General features: G+C 38.4%; 1 protein-coding gene across 2 annotated transcripts in view; it reads left to right on the top strand.

The window, feature by feature from the left end:
- NUMBL (NUMB like endocytic adaptor protein) overlaps positions 1 to 21,080 on the top strand; it is a 157,542-nt gene that overhangs the window by 124,727 nt on the left and 11,735 nt on the right. For both annotated transcript variants that reach the window (XM_053721779.1, XM_053721778.1), the window contains 2 exons: positions 10,547 to 10,751; positions 18,801 to 19,118. In XM_053721779.1, coding sequence (XP_053577754.1) covers positions 10,547 to 10,751; positions 18,801 to 19,118 — 523 coding nt within the window. The remainder of the gene's footprint in view (positions 1 to 10,546; positions 10,752 to 18,800; positions 19,119 to 21,080) is intronic.

Genomic DNA, 21,080 nt, shown 5'->3' with positions numbered 1-21,080 from the left:
CCACACCGCATTAAACCTTATTAACCTATTAACTCTTAATCTGCCAACCCCTCACAATGCAAATAACTAATGTAATTACTAAGCCCCCTAACCTAACACCCCCTAAATTAACCCCAATTACATTAAATTAAAAAATACTAATTTACAATTAAAATTAAAAAAAAACTAACATTACTTAAATAAATAATATAATAATAAAAAAAATAATAATAATACATTTGAGTAGCTCTCCTATTGGCTGATTTTATTTTTTTCAGTCTGTAGGAATGCAAGGTACGCCATATTTACAAGCGTACCTTGCATTCAATAGTCAGTGTACAGCGGCGATTGTACGAAGAGCTCCATGGCTCCACAGTTGCCGGTCCTGGTCATCTCTGCGCCGGCTTGGTCCTGGATAAAGAAAGAAGAGGTCCCTGCTTGGAAGAAGATGTCGGCCGCTTGGAAAAAGACTTCACCTCCGGACTTCAGGAACCGTGAGTACCTATTTGGGGGTTAGATTTAGGCTTTTTTTATTTTAATTTTTTTTAATTTTTTTTAGATTAGGGACTTAATGGACACTTGTAAAAGAGCTGAATGACCTTTTAAGGGCAATGCCCATACACATGCCCCTTTAGGGGCAATGGGTAGTTTAGTTTTTTTTAGTATTAGTTTTTTTATTTTGGGGGGTTTGGTGGGTGAGGGGTTTTACTGTTAGGGGGTACTTAGTTTTTTTTTTTAGATGTAAAAAGAGCTGTTTAACGTAGGGCAATGCCCTACAAAAGGCCCATTTAAGGGCTATTGGTAGTTTAGATTAGATTAGGGGGTGTTTTTATTTTGGGGGGCTTTTTTATTTTTATAGGGATTAGGTTTAATTTTTTTTATTTTTGATAATTGGGTTTATTATTTTCTGTAATTTTAGACTTTTATTTTTTGTAATTTTAGATTAATTTAAACTTAGTTTTTTTTAAAAAAGTAAGTTAGGTGTTAGGTTAGGGAGCTTAGTAATTTTATTAGTTATTTGCGTTGTGGGGGTTGGTGGTTTAGGGGTTAATAGATTTATTAGGTTTTGTGGGGGGTTGGCAGATTAGGAGTTAATGGACCGACACTCGCTCGTTTCAGACCGACACTCGCTCGTTTCAGGTTGATGGATATTCTCTGCTCTAGTGCAGTTGGTTGCGCTGGAGCAGGAGGCGCCATTGCAGAAGAATCCTCTTGTGCAATGATACATTTCGCTGTGCGATGCAACATCACAAGCGATTGCATGCGGACAGGTTCATTACTTGCAAACCTGTCCACCTGCATGGATGGTAAATTTACCCCTTTGAAGCACTATAACAAACATATTAAAGGGACAGTCTACTCCAGAATTTTTATTGTTTAAAAAGATAGATAATCCCTTTATTACCCATTCCCCAGTTTTACACAACCAACACAGTTATATTAATGGGATAGTCTAGTCAAAATTAAACTTTCATAATTCACATAGAACATGCAATTTTAAGCAACTTTCTAATTTACTCCTATTATCAATTTTGTCCTTGTTCTCTTGGTATCTTTATTTGAAAAAGCAAAAATGTAAGCTTACACGCACCTGGGTAGTGCTTGCTGATTGGTGGCTACATTTAAACACCAATCAGCAAGCCAGGTGCTGAACTAAAAATTGTCCGGCTCCTAAGCTTACATTCAAATAAAGATACATAGAGAACGAAGAAAAGTTTATAATAGGAGTAAATTACATAGTTGCTTAAAATTGCATACTCTATCTGAGTCGTGAAAGTTTAATTTTGTCTATACTATCCCTTTAATACACTTTTTACCTCTGTGATTACCTTGTATCTAAGCCTCTACAAACTGCCCCTTATTTCAGTTCTTTTGACAGACTTTCATTTTAGCCAATGCTGACTAAATAACTCCATGGGAGTAAGCACAATGTTATCTATATGGCACACATGAACTAGCACTATCTAGCTGTGAAAAGCTGTCAAAATGCACTGAAATAAGAGGCAGCCTTCAGGGGCTTAGACATTAGCATATGAGCCTACCTAGGTTTAGCTTTCAACAAAGTATACCAAAATAACAAAGCAAATTTGATGATAAAAGTAAATTGGAACGTTGTTTAACAGTGTGGTTGCAATATTTTAAGTATAACACGTTCAGGACAGTGAGAACTTATATTGGAAATACATAAATAAAAACAGAAGTTGCGACTACTGTCTTCTATGAAATATTAATATTGCGAACATGAAATTTTCCTAAGAAAAATACGGTAAAGGCAAAATATGCAATACAATCACGACAAGACTTTAGATACATTTTATAACATTATACAATACAGATAAATGATAGATAGTACACTTTCTAATTTACTCCTATTATCAAATTTTCTTTGTTCTCTTGGTATCTTTATTTGAAAAAGCATGAATATAAGTTACAAGCCGGCTCATCTTTGGTTCAGCACCTAGGTAGTGCTTGCTGATTGGTCGCTAAATGTAGCCACAAATCAGCAAGCGCTACTCAGGGTTCTGAATCAAAAATGGGCCGGCTCATAAGCTTACATACCTGCTTTTTCAAATAAAGATACCAAGAGAACGTTTAAAAATGTATAATAGGAGTAAATTAGAAAGTTGCTTAAAATTGCATGCTCTATGTAAATTATGAAAGTTTAATTTTGACTAGACTATCCCTTTAATATAATATAATATAATTATATATATATATATATATATATATATATATATATATATATATATATATATATATATATATATATATAGGCTAAGCCAATTTTATAATTTTTAATAAAATATTTAATATATATAAAATGTTATTTTAACAAAAAAGATCTTTTATATAAAAATAAGAAGAACTACTTGCACTAATAAATCTTTAGAATTGTAAGGCAGTCTTTCGCTTCAGTCACCAAACTGCAATCCAAAGCACAAACTCACCGGCTTGGTACATCCTCCAAAAACCACTACGCGTTTCAAGGAGAGATCTTCTTCATCAGGTGGGATTACAATCCAGATAAATTAAACATTGCATACACATCTATCATATAACAAATCCCCACTCCTGTAGCTTTAATAGGAAGTTGTTGTTTTTTGTCTTTATTAACAAAGTAGATTGCAGACTTTACGAATATATAGGCGTTCCATGTGAGCTTCATGGGCGTTCCATGGGGGTAACTAAGTTGTATCTTAATGAGGAAACATCACCGTGAGTGTGTTATATTCAAAGCACTGTCCTCTATCTTAGATACACCTAACCATATCAGTCTTCGCCAGCTTTTCAGTAGCGAGAATTTCCAGTGTGACAAATCTAGCGAATGTGCAATGAATAATTTGAAGTGTTACTACACCAAAACCATTTTTGTTTTCATCTATGTTGTGTAAACACACTTTGAATACAGCCCCCCCCACCAAGATTACAGCTAAGTGGCGATATGGGCGGACTTTTGATGAAGCTGCGATCAGGGTCGGCTCCAAGGGGGGGCATTGGGGGCAATGCCCACCCAAATGGAATGCTGTGCCCCCTCAAAAAATATTGATATGCTCATACGCTTTAAAAATAATAAATAAAATAATGAATTGTTAGGTAATGCTGCATAGCTAAATCTAATCTATAAAATGACCAGTACCTGAAAACCTAGTATCCTCCCTGCTATTGCAAACAAAGGGGTTAATTGCATTGGGGGGTTTGGGGTGCATGGCTGTTTAGGGGACATAATTGAGATTTGAGAATGAGTTTAAGGGTTTTGGACCATGGTGATTAAGGGGTGAATTGTTTTTAAGGAGCTATTGCACTGGGGGTCTCAAGTTTAATGGTTCTGTTTTAGTGCACTGCATAGGATTTAGACTTCATTCTTTTACCTAGTGATTTAGCACGTATTCTCCAAATGTTAATAGTGGGGGATAAGCCAGCCAGAAGCTACACTTTCCTGCAGAATATGTAGGTCTGCTCTTATTTTCACTCTCATACATGCTTTGTAAATGCGTGCCCCCTCGTGAAAAAAATACCCCCCCATTTCATTCGTTCTGGAGCCAACCCTGGCTGCGATCCCTATCATTTCCTATGAGAGACACATCGCCACTAGTGGGAACAGAGAGGTTCAGCCCACTTGTTTTGGAATATATTGCCAGAACCACGGACTGCATGACCAAAAAGGCAATTTCTCGTGGGTCTGACAATGTTTTGGATATCGGGGCCTTTGAGTAAACAGTAAAACAGAAGATAAAAAGGACTTTGTGTAAATAATTAGACAGATAACATAATGAGGTATGCTCTCCCTACAAGCTCAGCCCATTGTATTGGGATGTGGTTTCAATTAGCAGAAACAGCTATTTCATATACAAAATTATACATAAAAGATCAATTTCCTTTGCATTTTAAACTCTGCATCTGGAAAAATCAATTGTACATTGCACTGTCTCTTTAACTAGTGTCTTTAATAATATGCTGACATTGCTTTCTGTTTAATGGCACGTTAAGGGGAAAATGTATCAAACATTAATGGGAAAATGTATTGTCTCAAGTAGAGAACCTGTCTGCTGGCATTCGGCACTTGCAATGTAGCATTGCTTTGGAAAATTTAAAGGGACAGTCTAGACCAGAATTGTTATTGTTAAAAAGATAGATAATCCCTTTATTACCCATTCCCCAGTTTTGCATAACCAGCACTGTTATACTAATATATGTTTTACCTCTGTGATTACCTTGTATCTAAGCCTCTGCAGACTGCCCCTTTATTTCAGTTCTTTTGACAGACTTGCATTTTAGCCAATCAGTGCTAACTCCACGTGTGTGAGCACAATGTTATCTACAAAAGAACAAAGCAAATTTGATGATAACTGAATTGGAAAGTTGTTTAAAGGGACAGTCAACACCAGAATTTTTGTTGTTGTAAAAGATAGATAATCCCTTAATTACCCACTCCCCAGTTTTGCATAACCAACACAGTTATAATAATATACGTTTTACCTCTGTGATTACCTTGTATCTAAGCCTCAGCAGACTGCCCCCTTATTTCAGTTCTTTTGACAGACTTGCTTTTTAGCCAATCAGTATTCACTCCTCGGTAAATTCACGTGCATGAGCTCAATGTTTTCTATATGAAACACATGAACTAACACCCTCTAGTGGTGAAAAACTGTCAAAATGCATTTAGACTAGAGGCGGCCATCAAGGTCTAAGAAATTAGCATATCTCCTAGGTTTAGCTTTCAACTAAGAATGCCAAAAGAACAAAGCAAAATTGGTGATAAAAGTAAATTGGAAAGTTGTTTAAAATGACATGCCCTATTTGAATCATGAAAGTTTTTTTTTGGACTTGACTGTCCCTTTAACCCCTTAATGACCGGACCATTTTTCAATTTTCTTACCCTTAATGACAATGGCTATTTTTACATTTCTGCAGTGTTTGCGTTTAGCTGTAATTTTCCTCTTACTCGTTTACTGTACCCACACATATTATATACCGTTTTTCTCGTCATTAAATGGACTTTCTAAAGATACCATTATTTTCATCATATCTTATAATTTACTAAAAAAAAATGATAAAATATGAGGAAAAAATGGAAAAAAACACACTTTTTCTAACTTTGACCCCCAAAATATGTTACACATCTACAATCACCAAAAAACACCCATGCTAAATAGCTTATAAATTTTGTCCTGAGTTTAGAAATACCCAATGTTTACACGTTCTTTGCTTTTTTTGCAATTTATGGGGCAATAAATACAAGTAGCACTTTGCTATTTCCAAACCCCTTTTTTTCAAAATTAGCGCTAGTTACTTTGGAACCCTGATATCTGTCAGGAATCCCTGAATATCCCTTGACATGTATATATTTTTTGTTAGAAGACAACCCAAAGTATTGATCTAGGCACATTTTGGTATATTTCATGCCACCATTTCACCGCCAAATGCGATAAAAAAAAAAAAAGTTCACTTTTTCACAAATTTTGTCACAAACTTTAGGTTTCCCACTGAAATTATTTACAAACAGCTTCTGCAATTATGGCACAAATGGTTGTAAATGCTTCTCTGGGATCCCCTTTTTCAGAAATAACAGACTTATATGGCTTTGTGGTTGCTTTTTGGTAATTAGAAGGCCGCTAAATGCCGCTGCGCACCACACATGTTTTATGCCCAGGAGTGAAGGGGTTAATTAGGGAGCTTGTAGGGAGCTTGTAGGGTTAATTTTAGCTTTAGTGTAGTGTAGTAGACAACCCCAAGTATTGATCTAGGCCCATTTTGGTATATTTTATGCCACCATTTCACCGCCAAATGCGAGCAAATAAAAAAAAAAACTTTACATTTTTCACAATTTTAGGTTTCTCACTGAAATTATTTACAAACAGCTTGTGCTATTATGGCAGAAATTGTTGTAAAAGCTTCTCTGGGATCCCCTTTGTTCAGAAATAGCAGACTTATATGGCTTTGGCGTTGCTTTTTGGTAATTAGAAGGCCGCTAAATGCTGCTGCGCACCACACGTGAATTATGCCCAGCAGTGAAGGGGTTAAATTAGTTAGCTTGTAGGGAGCTTGCAAGGTTAATTTTAGAGATCAGCCTCCCACCTGACACATCCCACCCCCTGATCCCTCCCAAACAGCTCTCTTCCCTCCCCCACCCCACAATTGTTACCGCCATCTTAAGTACTGGCAGAAAGTCTGCCAGTACTAAATAAGAGTTTTTGTTTTTTTTTAAATAAAAATTATAAAATATTTTAGTTGTGATGGACCCCTGCCTTAGCACCAACCTCCCTGATCCCCCCCTCCAGCTCTCTAACCCTCCCCCCTACCTAATTACCGCCATCTTGGGTACTGGCAGCTGTCTGCCAGTACCCAGTTTGGCCCCACAAACCAAACTATTTTAATTTTATTTATAACTTAATTTTATTTATTATGTTTAATTATTTCTGTAGTGTAGCAGCCCCCCCACAATACCCCCACCCCCTCCCCCTCCCAGATCCTTTTAAATGTAAAAAAAAACAAAAACTTTTTTTCCCCTTCCTTTTTCATTGGTGTCAGTGTGGCTAATGCGCGCCTGTGCACGTGCACGTGCATACGCGCGCACACGTGCGCACGTGCACGTGCACGCGCGCGCATCGTGCACGCGCGCGCACACACTCCCTCCTCCCACCGGACAAAGGCACCATCGGCACCATCACTACCGGTGCAGAGAGGGCCACAGAGTGGTTCTCTCTGCATCGGAGTCTTGTAAAGGGGTATTGCAGGATGCCTCCATATCGAGGCATCACTGCAATACCCTCAGAGCTGCTGGAAGTGATTGTGATCACTTCCAGCACTCTGTTAGACAACTGACGTACCAGGTACGTCCATTGTCATTAACTGCTTGTTAATGCATGACGTACCTGGTATGTCAGTTGTCATTAAGGGGTTAAAATTGCATACCCTATCTGAATCATTTACATGCCCTATTTGAATCATGAAAGGTTTTTTTGGACTTGACTGTCACTTTAAAATTGCATACCCTATCTGAATCATGAAAGTTTAATTTTGACTAGACTGTCCCTTTAAGAATGCAGCTCTCTTGTGCAATCCCGCCCCCTGCTCTCACACAACCAGTTGTGTGAGAGGAGGGCATGTCAATCATGCAAAATAAGAGAATGTTGGGATAAATCTTCCTTTTATAGTCTTCCTCAGTCAGCTGCATAGAGGAGATAATGGTTGTTCAGTTTAAGAACAATACCCTGAGGGTTTCCAAGATTTAGACTATTTATTAAATTTTGGAACTGTCACCACTACATTTAGGGCTAATGAATCAATTTAAACAATTAAAGGGACATGAAACCCAAATAGTTTTTTCATGATTCAGATAGAGCATACAATTTTAAAGGGACACTAAAGTCAAAATTAAATTTTCATGATTCAGATAGAGCGTGCAGTTTTAAGAGACTTTCCAATTTACTTCAATTACCAAATTTTGCACAGTCTTTTTATAGACACACTTTTTGAGGCACCAACTCCTACTGAGCATGTGCAAAAGTTCATAAGGCATACTAGTCTGTGATTGGCTGTCACAGGATACAGGGGGCCGGCAAATGGTGGGAAAAATAAATTTGTCAGAAAAAAATCAACTGCTTAGTTGAAATTCAGAGTAAGTGTTATTGCATTGTCTTTTAATTAAGCACTTGTTAATTATGCAATTCTACTGCCAATGTGGTAGAAGACGACCACTTGCAGCATTTGCTTTTTTTCGGGGACGGATTTCTTCTTCCGAAAGTGCAACACACTAAGCTCTGGACTTCGACATTGAACAAAACTGATGAATGCACACGTCTAATTTTAAACAACTTTCTAATTTACTTATATAATCATTTTTGTTTTGTTCTCTTCTTCTCTTTTGTTAAAAAGCAGGTGAGGTAGCTCAGGAGCGTGCACGTGTCTGGCGCAGTATATGCCAGCAGGTGTGCAAGAATTTTACCCATTTGCAAGAGCACTAAATGGCAGCACCATGAATTGCTCCAGATGCCTACCTAGGTATCTCTTCAACACAGAATATCATAAGAATGAAACAAATTTGATAACAGAAGTAAATTAGAAACTCTTTTTTTAAATGGTTTTCTCTGTCTGAAACACAAAAGAATATTTTTGGGTTTCATATCCCTTTAAGTTTCCAAAATCTTTAAAAAAAAAAAAAAAAGTTTGCTAGTGGATTGAAAAGGAAGGTGTCCAAATATTTGTATGTGACTTATTTACCACTTTTTTTTTTTTTTTAAAGGGATAGGAAAGTCAAAATTAATCTTGCATGATTCCGATAGAGCATGTCATTTTAAAACACTTTTTAAATTCACTTCTATTTTCAAATGTGCTTTGTTCTCCCGGTATCCCTTGTTGAAAAAGAATACGCACATATCCTACACTAGTGGAAGTCGGCTGCTGATTGGTGCCTGCACTCATTTGTCTCTTGTGATTGGCTAACTAGATGTGTTCAGCTAGCTGCTGCCAGTAGTGCAATGCTGTTCCTTCAGCAAAGGATAACAAGAGAATGACGCAAATTTGATAATAAAAGTAAATTGGAAAGTTGTTTAAAATGGTGTGTTTTATCCAAATCATGAAAGAAAATGTTGTGGTTTCCTGTCCCTTTAAGTCAGGTAAATTCAACAAATAGCCGTGCATATAAATTTGCTTGAAATATGTTGCATTGACTTTGTTCCCTCTGAGGCTCAATTTGTGCTAAATTCTTTTCACTTAGAAAATCAACAAAACTTGTTATTTGCCCGGGAGTGTTTAAACTTTTGCATACAACTTTAAAGATCCCGCTTGCTAATTTCTATCCTGTATTTTATGTATATTTAGCCATAGAAGAATTGTTTTAAAGGGACACTGTTCTATAAAATGTGTCTGAATTTCAACAAAGCAGTACATTTATTCCCCCCCCACCATTTGCCGGCCCCCTTTATCATGTGACAACCAATCACAGACTAGTATACATATACCTTATAAACTTATAAAATATGTTTCTTCTTAATGTGTTCCAAATGAATTGTTATACCTACTGCAAAGTTCTGCATGTATGGGAAATTATCCCTTCGTGTTTATTTTTGTATTTGAAATAGTTAGTTTTGCTCATTAAAACAATCCCCTCTTGTTCTCAAGAACATGCCCTCATAAATGGACTGAACCTGCAGATAAAGTAGACCTAAACACACAACCTAATAGGCAGATATTGAAATGATAATTATGGTTGTGGGTTTGAATGAGCACAGCCAGTTGTTTTGGATACAAAAATCCCCCCCCCCTCCCCCTTTGGGAGATTAATTAGTGCTATTGTCTGCTGTTTACATAGAGAATATATTTATTATTGATATTTTCAGTGTAGGTGACAGTTTCTAAAGGCAAAATAAGCTAGTTTAAAGAACAAAATAAAGTTAAAGGAGCCGTTTGCGAATAATTAAATTACATTCCATCAGGTAAAATAGTCCATTGGGAACACATTCAAAGGGATATCATTTTAGAGTACAACATTCCTTTAAGGTATATTAGGTATACAATTTATAATTTTGGAATATTTTTTATCACAGAAGAAGCAGTATTAAAGGGACATTATTAAACACTTTGAGGTGTGCTATATTCACTTTAGGACCCAGATAATTAGCAGTATGTTATATTTCATAGTCATATACATATATCTATATTTAAATCTGCTGCCAATCGCTGTACAACTTACCCCCTTCGCTACGCTCGGTTCTCATGCCGTGTCTCACGGCATGAGAACGAGTCTTCCACTGGAGCCTATGGAAGCGCGCTCCTGTGAGCGCAAAGCTTCCGTGCAATGCGTACGCGAGCTCACGTTCGCATTGCACCTAACTTGTAACACCAGTGCAGATTTGCGTGCGCTGATATTACTAAGTGGAGTGGAAATATTGCTTTTTCGCGAAAGCAATATTTTAGGCTCCACTTGTAATCTAGCCCTTTATTTAAAAAAATATATATTTTAATATCTGATTTTATATTTAAATAACTTTTTTTTCTTGCAACAAAACAATTTTAATCTGTGCTCTTTTTATATACACAATTTCTCACGCATCGTCCTTGCTTGCAGGGAGAGCGATTGAGCCATGCTGTGGGCTGCGCTTTTGCCGCCTGTCTGGAAAGAAAGCAGAAGCGGGAGAAGGAGTGCGGAGTCACAGCTTCGTTTGACGCCAGCCGCACAAGCTTCGCTCGTGAGGGGTCTTTCCGTGTCACTTCAGCATCGCAGCAGGCCGAACGTGAGGAAGTCATGAGGCAACTTCAAGACAAGAAAAAAAGTTAGTCATCTCCTTACACGTTTAAATTGCCCATAGTACAAAAGTGTTTTTTGTTTGTTTTGTTTTTTAAAGGGACAGTAAAGTCAAAATGAGAGGGAAATAAAATTACAAATTTTCTTTCATGATTAGAGCATGACATTTTGAACAACTTTCCAAATGATTTCTATTATCTAATCTGTTTTCTTTATATCCATTTTGGAAAAAAAATACATATGTAGGTAGGCTCTCCTGCAGCACATATAAGCCTCTTGTCATTGGCTCACCATATGTGTTCAGCTAGCTCCCAAAAGTGCATTGCCGCTTTTCAACAAATGATACTAGGAGAATGAAGCAAATTTGAAAATTGAAGAAAATTGGAAAGTTGTTTAAAATTGCTCTGTCTGAATCATAAAAGATAATTTTTTAGCTTCACATCAATTTAATAAAGACACATAATAATAATGTCTGGAAAACTTAAATTTTATCATGCACATCTCTGCACTCCATGAATTTGTCAAATAGTTTACACATGTCCAGAAATTACACAAATGTTTTCCATTCTTGAAAGGCATCTGTGTCCACCAATCAAATTACACCGTTCTAATGTAACCTTTATTCCAGCAAAAATATTTTTAAAGGGATATTAAACCCAAAAAATCTTCTTTTGTAATTCAGACAGAGAATACAATTTAAAACAAGTTTCTAATTTACTTCTATTATCAAATTTGTTTTGTTGCCATGATATTCTGTGTTAAAGAGATACCTAGGTAGGCATCTGGCGCACTAGATGGCAGAGAATAGTGCTGCTATCTAGTGCTCAGGGCCCTCGGAGCCGCCCAGATTTTCAGGGAATCTGAAATAGAGCACAGGTGAAATAATCAACTAATCAGTAACCATAGTTACTAACCTGCTCTCACAAAGGTAATCCTGAAAATATGGCCTGTTAGTGTGCCCTTAGGACTGGCATAGCGAAACACTGCTATTCTCCCATTTTTCGTCTGTTAAAAGGAATAACAGGACTCTTTTTAAAAGACCACCTGTGCGCATATATTTTTTTATGGCTCACTGGCGACATCTTGTGGTGAGTCCAACATGTACATCATCTGTAAGAAATCACTACTATATTCACATTTAAAGTACGTATATTATTCAATTTGTAGTCAAGCATGATGTGCTATAGGATGTATATGAACCCTTGGGGTACTTGGGCTATTCGCAAGGGGTACTTCAGGGCATGAACACTAATGTTTACAAAGACTAGCCCTGGTGCAGAATTATAAAAAGTAAATAATATAAATAGTTCATATTTTAACAAACACTATCATATCAGTATATAGTGAACAAATTATCATTTTAAGCTATGAAATGAATTGTTATGAAACAAAATATTTCTGCTCAGCTGACTATTTTGTAGTGTTTCTTTATTTTATACAATCATATTGCTTATTTTGTAATTATGTGATTAAAATGTAACATTTTTACGCTTCTCTGTGTCTCGAAAAAAAGGAATTTATCTTATTTCACTTTCAGAGTTATTTCAAAAATAATAATAATAATAAAAATAATTGTCTTCAGTAAATTGGAGTATATGTGCTACCACAAAAATACATGTGTGTGTGTGTGTGTGTATATAGTACGTGTTTGTTTATTGATTTTATTTTTCATGGTTTATTTTTTTAAAGAATGGAATATATTCTATTTGTTGCTTAGAAAAAACAGAATTTATGCTTACCTGATAAATTACTTTCTCCAACGGTGTGTCCGGTCCACGGCGTCATCCTTACTTGTGGGATATCTCTTCCCCAACAGGAAATGGCAAAGAGTCCCAGCAAAGCTGGCCATATAGTCCCTCCTAGGCTCCGCCCACCCCAGTCATTCGACCGACGGACAGGAGGAAATATATATAGGAGAAACCATATGGTACCGTGGTGACTGTAGTTAGAGAAAATAATTCATCAGACCTGATTAAAAAACCAGGGCGGGCCGTGGACCGGACACACCGTTGGAGAAAGTAATTTATCAGGTAAGCATAAATTCTGTTTTCTCCAACATTGGTGTGTCCGGTCCACGGCGTCATCCTTACTTGTGGGAACCAATACCAAAGCTTTAGGACACGGATGAAGGGAGGGAGCAAATCAGGTTACCTAAACGGAAGGCACCACAGCTTGCAAAACCTTTCTCCCAAAAATAGCCTACGAAGAAGCAAAAGTATCAAATTTGTAAAATTTGGCAAAAGTGTGCAGTGAAGACCAAGTCGCTGCCTTACATATCTGGTCAACAGAAGCCTCGTTCTTGAAGGCCCATGTGGAAGCCACAGCCCTAGTGGAGTGAGCTGTGATTCTTTCAGGAGGCTGCCGTCCGGCAGTCTCATAAACCAATCGGATGATGCTTTTAAGCCAAAAGGAAAGAGAGGTAGAAGTCACTTTTTGACCTCTCCTTTTACCAGAATAAACAACAAACAAGGAAGATGTTTGTCTGAAATCTTTTGTAGCCTCTAAATAGAATTTTAGAGCACGGACTACGTCCAAATTGTGTAACAAACGTTCCTTCTTTGAAACTGGATTCGGACATAAAGAAGGTACAACTATCTCCTGGTTAATATTTTTGTTAGAAACAACCTTAGGAAGAAAACCAGGCTTAGTACGCAAAACCACCTTATCTGCATGGAACACCAGATAGGGCGGAGAACACTGCAGAGCAGATAACTCTGAAACTCTTCTAGCAGAAGAAATTGCAACCAAAAACAAAACTTTCCAAGATAGTAACTTAATATCTATGGAATGTAAAGGTTCAAACGGAACCCCTTGAAGAACTGAAAGAACTAGATTTAGACTCCAGGGAGGAGTCAAAGGTCTGTAAACAGGCTTGATCCTAACCAGAGCCTGAACAAATGCTTGAACATCTGGCACAGCTGCCAGTCTTTTGTGTAGTAAGACAGATAAAGCAGAGATCTGTCCCTTTAGAGAACTTGCAGATAATCCTTTCTCCAAACCTTCTTGTAGAAAGGAGAGAATCTTAGGAATTTTTATCTTATTCCATGGGAATCCTTTGGATTCACACCAACAGATATATCTTTTCCATATTTTATGATAAATCTTTCTAGTTACCGGTTTTCTGGCCTGAACCAGAGTATCTATCACAGAATCTGAAAACCCACGCTTCGATAGAATCAAGCGTTCAATCTCCAAGCCGTCAGCTGGAGGGAGACCAGATTTGGATGTTCGAATGGACCCTGAACAAGAAGGTCCTGTCTCAAAGGTAGCTTCCATGGTGGAACCGATGACATATTCACCAGGTCTGCATACCAAGTCCTGCGTGGCCACGCAGGAGCTATCAAGATCACCGAGGCCCTCTCCTGATTGATCCTGGCTACCAGCCTGGGAATGAGAGGAAACGGTGGAAATACATAAGCTAGGTTGAAGGTCCAAGGTGCTACTAGTGCATCTACTAGAGTCGCCTTGGGATCCCTGGATCTGGACCCGTAGCAAGGAACCTTGAAGTTCTGACGAGATGCCATCAGATCCATGTCTGGAATGCCCCATAATTGAGTTATTTGGGCAAAGATCTCCGGATGGAGTTCCCACTCCCCCGGATGGAATGTCTGACGACTCAGAAAATCCACCTCCCAGTTTTCCACACCTGGGATGTGGATCGCAGACAGGTGGCAGGAGTGATCCTCCGCCCATTGAATTATTTTGGTCACTTCTTTCATCTCCAGGGAACTCCTTGTTCCCCCCTGATGATTGATATACGCAACGGTCGTCATGTTGTCTGATTGGAACCTTATGAATCTGGCCTTTGATAGTTGAGCACAAGCCCTGAGAGCATTGAATATCGCTCTCAGTTCCAGAATGTTTATCGGGAGAAGAGACTCTTCCCGAGACCATAGACCCTGAGCTTTCAGGGATTCCCAGACCGCGCCCCAGCCCACTAGACTGGCGTTGGTCGTGACAATGACCCACTCTGGTCTGCGGAAGCTCATTCCCTGGGACAGATGGTCCAGGGTCAGCCACCAACGGAGTGAATCTCTGGTCTTCTGATCTACTTGAATCATTGGAGACAAGTCTGTATAGTCCCCATTCCACTGTTTGAGCATGCACAGTTGTAATGGTCTTAGATGAATTTGTGCAAAAGGAACTATGTCCATTGCTGCAACCATCAACCCTACTACTTCCATGCACTGCGCTATGGAAGGACGAGGAACAGAATGAAGAACTTGACAAGTGCTTAGAAGTTTTGACTTTCTGACCTCTGTCAGAAAAGTCCTCATTTCTAAGGAATCTATTATTGTTCCCAAGAAGGGAACTCTTGTCGACGGAGACAGAGAACTTTTTTCTATGTTCACCTTCCATCCGTGTGATCTGAGAAAGGCCAGAACGATGTCTGTATGAGCCTTTGCTTTTGACAGGGACGACGCTTGTATTAGAATGTCGTCCAAGTAAGGTACTACTGCAATGCCCCTCGGTCTTAGAACCGCTAGAAGGGACCCTAGTACCTTTGTGAAAATCCTTGGAGCAGTGGCTAACCCGAATAGGAGGGCCACAAACTGGTAATGCTTGTCCAGAAAAGCGAACCTTAGGAACTGATGATGTTCTTTGTGGATAGGAATATGTAGGTACGCATCCTTTAGATCCACGGTAGTCATAAATTGACTCTCCTGGATAGTGGGTAGAATCGTCCGAATGGTTTCCATCTTGAACGATGGTACCCTGAGAAATTTGTTTAGGATCTTCAAATCCAAAATTGGTCTGAAAGTTCCCTCTTTTTTGGGAACTACGAACAGATTGGAATAAAATCCCATTCCTTGTTCCTTTATTGGAACTGGGTGTATCACTCCCATCTTTAACAGGTCTTCTACACAATGTAAGAACGCCTGTCTCTTTATTTGGTTTGAGGATAAGTGAGACATGTGGAACCTTCCCCTTGGGGGTAGTTCCCTGAATTCCAGGAGATAACCCTGAGAAACTATTTCTAGCGCCCAGGGATCCTGAACATCTCTTGCCCAAGCCTGAGCAAAGAGAGAGAGTCTGCCCCCCACTAGATCCGGCCCCGGATCGGGGGCTACTCCTTCATGCTGTTTTGTTAGCAGCGGCAGGCTTCTTGGCCTGCTTACCCGTGTTCCAGCCTTGCATCGGTTTCCAGGCTGGTTTGGGTTGTGAGGCATTACCCTCTTGCTTAGAGGATGCAGAATTAGAGGCCGGTCCGTTCCTGAAATTGCGAAAGGAACGAAAATTAGACTTATTCTTGGCCTTGAAAGGCCTATCTTGTGGAAGGGCGTGGCCCTTTCCCCCAGTGATGTCTGAAATAATCTCTTTCAATTCTGGTCCAAATAGAGTTTTACCTTTGAAAGGGATGTTAAGCAATTTTGTCTTGGATGACACATCCGCTGACCAAGACTTTAGCCAAAGCGCTCTGCGCGCCACGATAGCAAACCCTGAATTTTTCGCCGCTAATCTAGCTTATTGCAAAGCGGCATCTAAAATAAAAGAGTTAGCCAACTTAAGTGCGTGAACTCTGTCCATAACCTCCTCATATGGAGTCTCTCTACTAAGCGAGTTTTCTAGTTCCTCGAACCAGAACCACGCTGCTGTAGTGACAGGAACAATGCACGAAATGGGTTGTAGAAGGTAACCTTGCTGTACAAAAATCTTTTTAAGCAAACCCTCCAATTTTTTATCCATAGGATCTTTGAAAGCACAACTATCTTCGATAGGAATAGTAGTGCGTTTGTTTAGAGTAGAAACTGCCCCCTCGACCTTAGGGACTGTCTGCCATAAGTCCTTTCTGGGGTCGACCATAGGAAATAATTTCTTAAATATAGGGGGGGGGGGGACAAAAGGTTTGCCGGGCTTTTCCCACTCCTTATTTACTATGTCCGCCACCCGCTTGGGTATAGGAAAAGCGTCGGGGTGCACCGGAACCTCTAGGAACTTGTCCATCTTGCATAATTTCTCTGGAATGACCAAGTTGTCACAATCATCCAGAGTAGATAACACCTCCTTAAGCAGTGCGCGGAGATGTTCTAATTTAAATTTAAATGTCACAACATCAGGTTCAGCTTGTTGAGAAATTTTTCCTGAATCTGAAATTTCCCCATCTGACAAAACCTCCCTCATGGCCCCTTCAGATTGGTGTGAGGGTATGACAGAACAATTATCATCAGCGCCCTCCTGCTCTTCAGTGTTTAAAACAGAGCAATCGCGCTTTCTCTGATAAGTAGGCATTTTGGATAAAATATTTGCTATGGAGTTATCCATTACAGCCGTTAATTGTTGCATGGTAATAAGCATTGGCGCACTAGATGTACTAGGGGCCTCCTGTGTGGGCAAAACTGGTGTAGACACAGTAGGAGATGATGTAGTATCATGTTTACTCCCCTCATCTGAGGAATCATCTTGGGCAATTTCATTATCTGCGGCAGTACTGTCCTTACTTTGTTTGGACGCTATGTCACAATTATCACATAAATTTAAATGGGGAGACACATTGGCTTTCATACATATAGAACATAGCTTATCCGAAGGCACAGACATGTTAAACAGGCTTAAACTTGTCAACAATGCACAAAAAACGTTTTAAAACAAAACCGTTACTGTCTCTTTAAATTTTAAACAGTGCACACTTTATTACTGAATATGTGAAAAAGTATGAAGGAATTGTTCAAAAATTACTAAAATTTCACCACAGTGTCTTAAAGCATTAAGAGTATTGCACACCAAATTTCAGAGCTTTAACCCTTAAAATAACGGAACCGGAGCCGTTTACAAATTTATCCCCTATACAGTCCCAGCTATAGCTTTTGCTGAGACCCAACCAAGCCCAGAGGGGAATACGATACCAATTGACGCCTTCTAGAAGCTTTTCCAGCAATTTTCAGATCCTCACACATGCATCTGCATGCCCTGCTCTCAAAAAACAACTGCGCAGTAATGGCGCGAAAATGAGGCTCAGTCTACAAATAGGAAGGCCCCCTGACTGGAAAAGGTGATTAACATAGTGCCTGCCGTTTAATAAACGTTCCCCAAGTTTATAAATGCAAATTGTCAGCATAAATATGAATAAAATGCCCAAATAAAGCAATCGATTTAGCCCATAAAAATGTCTACTAGTTTTTTAGCCCATATTAAGCCCTTTATTCTGTTTGTTTGACTAAGAAAATGGCTTACCGGTCCCCATGAGGGGAAATGACAGCCTTCCAGCATTACATGGTCTTGTTAGAAATATGGCTAGTCATACCTTAAGCAGAAAAGTCTGCTAACTGTTTCCCCCAACTGAAGTTACTTCATCTCAACAGTCCTATGTGGAAACAGCAATCGATTTTAGTTACTGTCTGCTAAAATCATCTTCCTCTCACAAACAGAAATCTTCATCCTTTTCTGTTTCAGAGTAAATAGTACATACCAGCACTATTTTAAAATAACAAACACTTGATAGAAGAATAAAAACTACATTTAAACACCAAAAAACTCTTAACCATCTCCGTGGAGATGTTGCCTGTGCAACGGCAAAGAGAATGACTGGGGTGGGCGGAGCCTAGGAGGGACTATATGGCCAGCTTTGCTGGGACTCTTTGCCATTTCCTGTTGGGGAAGAGATATCCCACAAGTAAGGATGACGCCGTGGACCGGACACACCAATGTTGGAGAAACATTGTTTCAAAGATTATTGATTACCAAAATCCTTGCACCTCTTTGTTTTGTCTTTTATGTGCACTATTTTCCCACCACACAACAATAAATGTGTATATATATATGTGTGTGTGTGTATATATATATATATATATATATATATATGTGTGTGTGTGTGTGTGTGTGTGTGTGTGTGTATGTGTATATATATATATATATATATATATATATAACCAGCGCTTACGCAATTTGGTGGCGCTATACAAATAAATGATGATAATATATATATATATATATATATATATATATATACATACAGTATATATATATATATATATATATATATATATATATATATATTTATATATATACACATATTATACAGACATATATAAAATATTCAAATATTTTAAATTATTATTATTTTTATTTTAATCTGCAGCTGAAGCCGCTTCGGCACAGTCTGCAACTGCAGCAATAGCAGTGACCGCAGCACCCAGCCCTGTGCTACCTACCCAAGAAGAGAGCCAATCCCCTACCATGTGTGCCTCAGTTCCCTCAGAAAAAGGGGAAGCTGGAGGTCAGCACGCCATCCCGCGAAGACACGCCCCTCTGGAGCAGCTGGTGAGACAAGGATCCTTCCGGGGATTTCCGGCGTTGAGCCAAAAAAATTCCCCATTTAAGCGTCAGCTCTCATTGCGACTAAATGAGCTTCCGTCAACCCTTCAGAGAAAAACAAATTACCAGGACATAAACCAAGGTGAGGAGCCGTTGCAAAATGAATATTGTGAGTCAGAGAGTTAGTGCTGAGAATACTTAAAAGGACGCTAAACACAATTTTCTTCTTTCACAATTCAGATAGAGCATTCAATTTTAAGCAACTTTCTAATTTACTCCTATTATCAATTTTTCTTTTTTCTCTTGCTATCCTTATTTTAAAAAGCAGGAATGTAAAGCTTAAGAGCTGGCTCATTATTGGTTTAGCAACCTGGGTAGAGCTTGCTGATTGGTGGCTACATTTATCCACCAATCATCAAGCGCTACCCAGTAGCTAATCCAAAAATGGTCCGGCTCCTATTACATTCTTCCTTTTCATATAATGATACCAAGAGAACAAAGAAAAATTGAGGGTAATAGGAGTAAAATAGAAAGTTGCTTAAAATTGCATGTTCTATCTGAATTGTGAAAGAAAAAAGGTTTAGTATCCATTTAAAGGGACACAAAATGTTAATTTGTACTGCAACATATTGCAAACATTGCAGTATCAATATTCGTTTAAGTTATGCTGGAGAGAAAAGTGTGGAATTAAAATCCTCCATTTAAAAAAAATAAATAAGAACTACAATGTTTATTGCCTAGCTAATTAGCGCATCTAGCAAGTATCCCCGCTTGCATACAGGTAACCTGTATGTATTCATGCCAATGCACCAGAGAACTCTGGGTAAGATAGGCAAATGAGATATACAACATCTCACGTTTTGCTTCCATGATTGTGTTAAAGTGAAGGTAAACTTTGATGAATGAAAGCCTGGTTTTTAAAATACTATTAAAAACAGGGGCACTCTCATTCATCAAAGTTTAGAAAGCAGCCGTTTTGTTTAAAAACTAACCTTTGTTCTTCTCACAGCCAGAGCAGCTTCCCTCACCTGGAGATCCTCTCTTCACACATCATCAATGACTAATCCGGCTTCCTCCAATCACGGCTTTCCCCCCAGTGGAGTCATTGCCTGAAGCCATGCCGTGATTGGAGGAAGCTGGATTTGTCATTGATGATGTGTGAAGAGAGAATCTCTGTGTGGGGGAAGCTGCTCTGGCTGTGAAAAGAACAAAGGTAAGCTTATAAACAAAACGGCTGCTTTCTAAACTTTGATGAATGAAAGTGCCCCTGTTTTTAATAGTATTTTTAAAATCCGGGCTTTCATTCAAAGTTTACCTTCACTTTTAAAGGGACATGAAACTCCAAAATGTTCTTTCATGATTCAGAGAGAGAATACAATTTTAAACAACTTTACAATTTACGTCTATTATCTAAGTTGCTTCATTCTCTTGGTATCCTTTGCTGAAGAAGCAGCTATGCACTACTGGGAACTAGTTAATGCATTGGGGGAACCAATAATATGAGGCATATATGTGCAGCCACCAATCAGCAGCTCCCGAGCCTATCTTGGTATCCTTTTTAACAAAGGATAATAAGTAAACAAAACAAATTAGCTAATAGAAGTAAATTGGAAAGATGCTTAAAATCACATGTTCTATCTGTATCATGAAAGAAAGAAAAAAAAGGGATTCCTGTCCCCTTTAAAGGGACACTAAAGTCAAAATGAAAGTTTCATTATTCAAATAAAGCATTGCATTAAAAAAATCCAATATACTTCCTTTAATACAACTTTTTGTTTAAAATTGAATTCTCTATTTGAATCATTAAAGAAATGTTTTGGGTTTCATGTCCCTTTAATGGTAATGATTGTTTATCCTCTTGATAGGAAACACTGGCCCCTCTGATTGGCTGTACTATGAGACTTTGTGGTACCTCATCTGTAACTGATAGAATATATGTCTGAAGTTGTTTTGTAACAGACAAAATCTTTTTTTAAGTAAAGTTGAATGAATTTAAGCCCAGTATCAAAAAATAATCTTAAAAACAGGGGCACTTTTAATTCATTAAAGGGATAGGAAAGTAAAATGTAAACCTGCATGATTCAGATAGACCAGGTCATTTTAA

This window comes from Bombina bombina, chromosome 7, assembly GCF_027579735.1.
Source record: "Bombina bombina isolate aBomBom1 chromosome 7, aBomBom1.pri, whole genome shotgun sequence".
In the NCBI taxonomy this organism is placed as follows: domain Eukaryota; kingdom Metazoa; phylum Chordata; class Amphibia; order Anura; family Bombinatoridae; genus Bombina; species Bombina bombina.
The sequence above is the reverse complement of the archived record's forward strand: the minus strand, read 5'-3'. Positions and strand labels throughout refer to the sequence as shown.